The 6,683-nt window shown below is 47.8% G+C and overlaps 1 protein-coding gene across 1 annotated transcript; it reads right to left on the bottom strand.

The window, feature by feature from the left end:
* Nucleotides 1-500: 500 nt before the first annotated feature.
* LOC132322105 (uncharacterized) lies at nt 501-5,998 on the bottom strand. Its single transcript, XM_059836326.1, has 5 exons — nt 5,916-5,998; nt 4,858-4,968; nt 2,372-2,515; nt 1,911-2,035; nt 501-799 (listed from the first exon to the last, which is right to left on the bottom strand). Exons 1-5 carry the CDS (start codon nt 5,996-5,998, stop codon nt 501-503), a joined length of 762 nt encoding a protein of 253 aa, XP_059692309.1.
* Between the last annotated feature and the right edge of the window lie 685 nt (nt 5,999-6,683).

The raw sequence follows: 6,683 nt of genomic DNA, 5'->3' as shown, positions 1-6,683 counted from the left end.
TTTGCCTGGTTTAATCTAGTTTCAGGATAGAGGCTGTTAAGAAGGAGAACAGTCACAACCGTTATTCAGAATATACAAGTTCAAAAAACAATGTGAAGAGACAGTCCTTTTTCTCTCTAATCATTCTGAACAGATGCTTAATTTTACAGGTAGCAAGCTGGGTGTGTGCGATGATAGCTTTTCTATAATTAACCATCTTTCTGTAGCTCTTGTAAAAGGTTTTCATGCCAGGGGGATAGGTCAACACCAAGCGCTCATTTAGGGCCCCAAATACAAGGAGGAGCTACTTGCTGCACTATGATTAGCGGAGACCAGCCCTTTTTCTAATGCTGGTTAACCCTGGTGTCCCATCAGAGGGACTAAGTGAATCCCCTCCCCTCTTTGCTCCTTTCTCTCTCCAATTAACCCTCCTCCCGACTGTTTTGGTGAACCTGCTGTGTTTAACCTTCCTGCTGTCACCTCAGACTGATGCGTGAGGTGGCCCCACCAGTGTGGTTTACTCACTGAGCACCACAGTAAGCTACAGACAGAAAAGCCACATTTGTTGAGAGCCACTTTGCCGAGCGCCTGCAGAAGCAGCGTGTGTCAGAAGTACAAGCAAAGAACTGCCACTGTAAAGCTGATGGCGAGGAGGCAACTTCACCTCCTCCCCCTCCTTCTTCACTGACCTTGGTGTCTGCAGAATAAGGTTTCCCCAGGCAGAAAGTCCTCAGCAACCAGGAGGCCCCAGCTAACACTGAACCGGCCACTGCAGTCCAGGCATCCTCCACTCGCTGCACTACCTTTGTATAAACCTTTACTGGAGATAAGGACCAAGACATAGAATTTAAGGTGCTTCATAACCTGGACTGTCTAGAGAACACCTAAAGCTTCACAATGAAGACTACTACAGCTGTGCTCCTGCCCGCATTCATCATTCATTTCTACTCTAGCGTGAAACACCAAGCTTCCTTAGAAGCCAAAGCAAAGATTAAGAATTTACTTCCCAGCAATTTAAAACCACGATAAACTTGGACCTAAACACAAAACATGTTTCTTTGACCCTGCCTTCTCTAACATAAATACATAGCAGTACTGCATTATTAAAAAAGCAACAAAACCAAACATGCAGAGCAGTAACATGAAGACTCTTTCAAAGCAAAACTTCACCACACTTTTTTCCATCTGGGAAGAAAATGAGAGAACAAACAAACACACACAAGGCAAGTGTTAGCCAGCTTGCCAAACACATGACTAGAATAAGCTGAAACACTGCGTGGTAAGAATGGTTTAAGGAGCTCTATAGAATAGAAGAGATGGCAAGTCTTTACTTCACTCTCTGCTTGGCCCAGAGGCTATTATCTAGACTATCACTTAAAAGAGGCTTAAGGCTTGGGGACAAGTTTGCTCACTTGCCAGTTTGCCTTAAAGTGTCCTCAGGTCCACTCACCTGGTAGAGAAACCTCAGACATCTCATGCAGGCAAACCCAGCATGCTGAGCGGAGCCTGAAAACTTCCTCCTGTCCAAATAACCTGCTCTGGCAGGATGGGACCTGCCAGCTAAAGTGTGGTATCATCAGTGCGTTAAAAATTCACTTGGTGCCCCCTAAGCAAGTTAGTTGGCCTCTTTGCTTCAGTTCCCTGCTGTAACGAGAGAACAGTATTCCCTACCTCTCATTCTCTGCTCAGTTTACGAAGATCAGTAATTAATGTTTGATAATGCTAATTGCCAGGAGGCATGCTAGACTTTACACGCTCAGAAAAGGAAGCGCCAAATGCTTCATAGCCCTACCTTTTTTTCCACAGGAAATAATAAGCTAGCTGGATGTGCTTCCAGACACGTGCTATGGAAGCATATTTATTTCTTGCGTGCATCTTTGACTAGGTCACTCAACACCGTTAAGCAGGAAAAAGGAGCTCTGGCAGCTTACCTGCAGTTTCAATGCAAGGGTATGAAGGAGGAGGTTTCTGCCATTTCCCGTTTGCATCTTTCATATGAGATCTGTCTGAAGCAAACGTCTTCAAATACAAATCTGCCCGAATCATTCTGATTTTCCTAAATAATAATGCAACACTGTATCAAAAGATCCATGTATACAATACTGTATTAGTCACTCAGAACAAGAGACCCTTCCTCCCATCAAGGAGCATTAATTTCATTAAATACATAAATCAGCAATATTATGCCAAGCAGTTAACTAGTTAACAAGAAACTAGAGTGGGAAAGAAAAGGGCTTTTGATGACTAAGGTAAAGAGCTTTAGAAAAATAACACAGTGCATCTATTTTACTGGAGCATAGCAGAAAACCTCTGTCACTATGCAGCCACAAAGAGACCTTCAGCTTTGATTTCATGAAATAACATTCATGGTCTTTGTATTTTGTGTCATCACCTGCGAAATTCTGGATGAAGGCTGTCATCCAACCTAAAGGCCTCCACACTGTACACGTCAAAAGGACACGGAAACGGCAACACTGTGTCAAGGTCATAAATGAAGTTCTGCTCTCCGCCGGAAACATGGAGTAACATGGTAGTCCTGGGAAGAAGGGTAATTGCCATTAGTTAAACAGCTGCTAGTGAGAAACTGGCAAAGGGAGTGAAAAACAAAACGCTTCCTAAAAGCAGAAGCTATAGATCCTTTCTTTAAATCCTGCTTTCTGCCCTTGAAGTATTAAGCCTGTTACACTTCTGGCAGCAGGAGAGAGATTTCCTAACGCCTGTCTCGCCCATCGTGCCTTTCAAGAAACCTTGGTACTCTCCCCATTCCTTTGCGGCCTCCTTTGGTTTAAGCCTGGACAGCTAAACTAAAGTGTACCCTACTCCTAAGAAAACAGCAAGTCTCTTTCATGTCCCACACCAAAGGTTGAGCAGGATAAGCATTTTTGTCTCAGACCCAGTCCTAAATAAAAGCTCACAACGCTATATGATGACGTAACATTAAAACTACCTAGTGATCTCTTCTAATAAGAGATGTTGTACCTGTTGCAGTAACACGGTCTGTGAATTTGAGTGCCGAGTGTTCAGCTGCCAGAAGCAGCTGAAAAAGCAGCATGCAACTGAAAAAGCAGCAAATGGCTCAGATCAAGAGGGCCGTAGGAGTAAGACGAATTCCTGTAGTAGCTCTTGAAGCTGGGAAAAAAGGCCTATGGGCACTCTATCACACTTTTTCAAGGTAACTGTTTTGTCTTGACACTTGGGTTCTGAGGTGCAGTTTTACTCCTTAACGTTTAAGAAACATGGGTGTGGTGGAGGTTTGGAGAAATTGGAGTTCCTTATGTTAGGTGTCAGGTACGTACACAGCAGACTCAGGATTTCTAAAAACTGGAAACCATAAAAACACTGAATTTGACACCGTGTAATTCTTGACTAGATCTCAGCTTGACAGGTAAAGAGAAACTGATCGCCCAAATAAAGATTAGCCATAGCTTAGCTACAAGTGATTGTGCCTTGGTTACATTTATTACGTGCAAGCAGAATTAAACCCCCTTTATATGTACTTGGTGCTTTAAAAGTTCCAGTTTCATAAAGCTGGAAAAAATCCTGAACTCAAACTTGAGGAAAGAATCTGACTTCAAAGCTATATGACCACTTTTTAAATAAGACTCTTCTAAAGTCACTTCTGAACAAAAGGGTCACCAGTGTTAATCACAGCTGGATGAAAACGTTAACCGAAGTTTAACCCCTTCCCTCACACTACATCTAGAGAAATGAGGGGAAAAAAACGGGGGGAAAGCCCAAGGAGAGCAATAAGCTTAAGTGAAATGCTATAGACTGCTCAGTGAAGCAAAAGACGCAAGAAACAGTCCTGCCGGTACATTAGGAACAAAATGAATCCTATCAATAGTACCAAGTCCATTAGTTGATAGAAATTCTTCAGTACTGAGAATCTACAAACGGCAGAACTGTTCAATACACGGCTGTAACAGTCTCCAATGATAGATCAGTAGGCAGTGATAAATATCGTCTATTCCAATAATAACCAACAGTGACAAATGACAGCAATTAAGGCTGGACACCAGGACACTGGATCCAGCTAAAGCACGCACAGGTCATCAAGGGTGTTGCAAGAGAGGACATAATCCAGAAGAGAGTCATAAGAAACATTAAGAGAGTAGAAAAGTATGCCTCACAAGGAAAAGCTCTACCTCAAACCACTGCTTTACAAAGACAAGTTTGGGGACAATCGTAGCATACACACACATTACCCAAATGTGATAGCAGCAGGCTCTTCAGTCTAGCAAAGATACAAGAGCCACTAGCCTTAAGTTAAAAGCAAATAATTTCAGTTACAAAAAATGGCATCTGCTTCTCATGGGCTTAGGGGAATTCATTTAGCAACACAAGTGAAACAGACTGCCTTGCTGGCAATATTTAAAGACAGCAACAAAACGGTTTTCTGAACGATGCGTGCTCGCTCAAACAGGTCGTAATTCAGGGCAGTCCTATAGTTTGCATCATGCAGGTTGTTTTAAACAGGGTTTCTTTAAGCAGAAGCTTTCTTTTTTTTGTGTGAAAGCCTTCTAAGCAAAACCAAGCAAAAACCAGACTGCTGGTCAAAACCAACAGCACAGCTTTTAAAATTCCCCTCTTGTTCCTATATTTAATGGAATATTTGTTTTCACGTTACAAGTTTCGTAACAAAATCCACTTTTTATTTACGTAATGTTCATACGCACTCTGACATCCCCAGCATGCCCTCTGTACATCTCTATTTCAAAAACAAGTGGCACCTACTCCAGCCTGCGGACCAAGAGACATCTCAGCCTTCGCTGTTTTACATGACGACGCTTTGTGCAAAGTAAACTTCTCCGTCCTTCTGTTAACTATTTAACCTTCCACAAAGTCCAAGCAGCTCAGAAATAAAGCACAAGTACCTACCAGACAGCGTTCACTACTGCAGATACTCTGAGCCCTTGTAGAGATCCAGAACTGCCTCCATTACGTGGTTTATTGAACTCGGTGTTGATCTCCAGTGCTGCACATCCTGATCTAGGGGAGAGCCGAGCATCAGAGCGCACCCCAAAACCCAGACACCCCCGGAAGAGTAAACCAGACACCTTCCCCAACTTTGCCTGCACATACACCGTACTGTTCCTCCACGCTCGCCCCCACTCTGCAACGCCACGGGATGCGAGACAACTCCGGAGCCAGAACTTCATGGCTCGTCGGCTGCTGTCAGTCTGTCCGTCCGTCCGTCCGTCCGTCAGTCCGTCAGCCCGAGCGCCAGCGCGGGCAGCCCGGTGGCAGCGGACGGGAACTCGCCAGCTCCTCCGGGCGCACCGGGACTGAACTTCTTGACTCTCCCTTCCTTCCGACGGAGGAGTCAGACGGGTCTTCCTCCGCCCTGTGGCGAGCAAAGCCACGCCCCGGCTCCCGGCTTCACCGCTGGCGCAGGGCGGAGGAGGAAGGAACGGGGAGAGGAGATCGTCCTCGGACTCGGAGGGGTTCAGCCCCGCTGCGGGCCAGGGGAGGGGGGGCACGCTGCAGTCCGCTTCGAAGTGACGCCCCGGCTCCCCCCCGCCCTGGCTCCCCCAGGCAGCCCGAAGCCCGCCGCCCCCGGCAGGCGATGCCCCCCGGCCGCGGGGACAGCGCCGGCCGCTCACACGCCGCCGCCAGACAATAGGGAGGCGGGCGGGGCGCGGCCGGCCCACCGCACCCACCCCGCGGGCGGCAGCTGGGCGGCCGCCCCCGCCGGGCCCGGCTCGGCCCGCCCGCCCCCGCCGGCCAGGAGCCGCCCTTGCCCCGGGGAGGCACGGGGCGACGGGCGCGCTGGCGCTGCCCCGTCGCCGCCGGGAGAGCACCTGGCCCGCTCCCCGGGGGGGAAGCGGAGGCGTGCGGGGGGCACGCCTCCCCGGTGGGGGTCGCCTTCCCGCCTCCCGGCGCCGAGAGCCCCCTCTCCGCCCGCGCCAGCGGCGGCGGGAGACGCGAGCCCCTACCTGACGGCGCCGCTCCGCCTCGCCCCCTCAGCCCGCGCCGCCCGCCTGCCGCCTTCGCGCACGTAGGTTGGGGTATTCCTCATGAAAGCTTGGGTTGTAAATTGAACAAGCCACCTCTCACGGTCATCGCAGCTTGCCTCACACAGTAGAAGGGATAGTAGTCATCCTCCTGGCAGAAATACCAGTGTGAACAAGATCAACAGTAATAGAAGAAGCGCATCTTGAGTTCCCTTTGGCTTCCTGTGGATAAATGCCGTCCTCCTGAAGGAAATCTTTTAATATCCCTCCAAACGCAGTCAGTCACAAATGGAACGGAGAGAGGAGAAAAACTCTCCTAACTAGAGTTTAATCCCAGGACACGCAAGGTCAAGCTTGGCTGCTTCTCTGAACCAGTTTTGAAATCAACGGTGGGGTTTTTTTCATGAAACACTAAGTTTATCTGAAAGGTTTTGCCGCAATAATTTTTTCACAGGCTATTAAGCTCAAGCTGTCCACAAGAAGAGTGTGGCGGAGAGGAGCTTTAGCTTTGAAAGCTGGTTGGTTGGTTGGTTGGGTTTTTTCCGAGAGCTACTTCTTGGTGCCAAAGTGGTTCAAGGCTTACCTGCCGTGAGCTGCACCACTACCAAGTCATGAGACTTACAGAATAAACTTGCCTAAATGAGGGAGAATTCCCTTCTCAGCTCAACATACACGGTTCAGATTAATATGTTCTTATTTCCTTCTTTCCCTAGGATCTGGCAAAATTGAATGCTTCAATGGACACTGTTT

Source organism: Gavia stellata, chromosome 3, assembly GCF_030936135.1.
Source record: "Gavia stellata isolate bGavSte3 chromosome 3, bGavSte3.hap2, whole genome shotgun sequence".
Lineage (NCBI taxonomy): Eukaryota > Metazoa > Chordata > Aves > Gaviiformes > Gaviidae > Gavia > Gavia stellata.
Note: the sequence above shows the minus strand (reverse complement) of the source record. Positions and strands in the feature narration are given on the sequence as shown.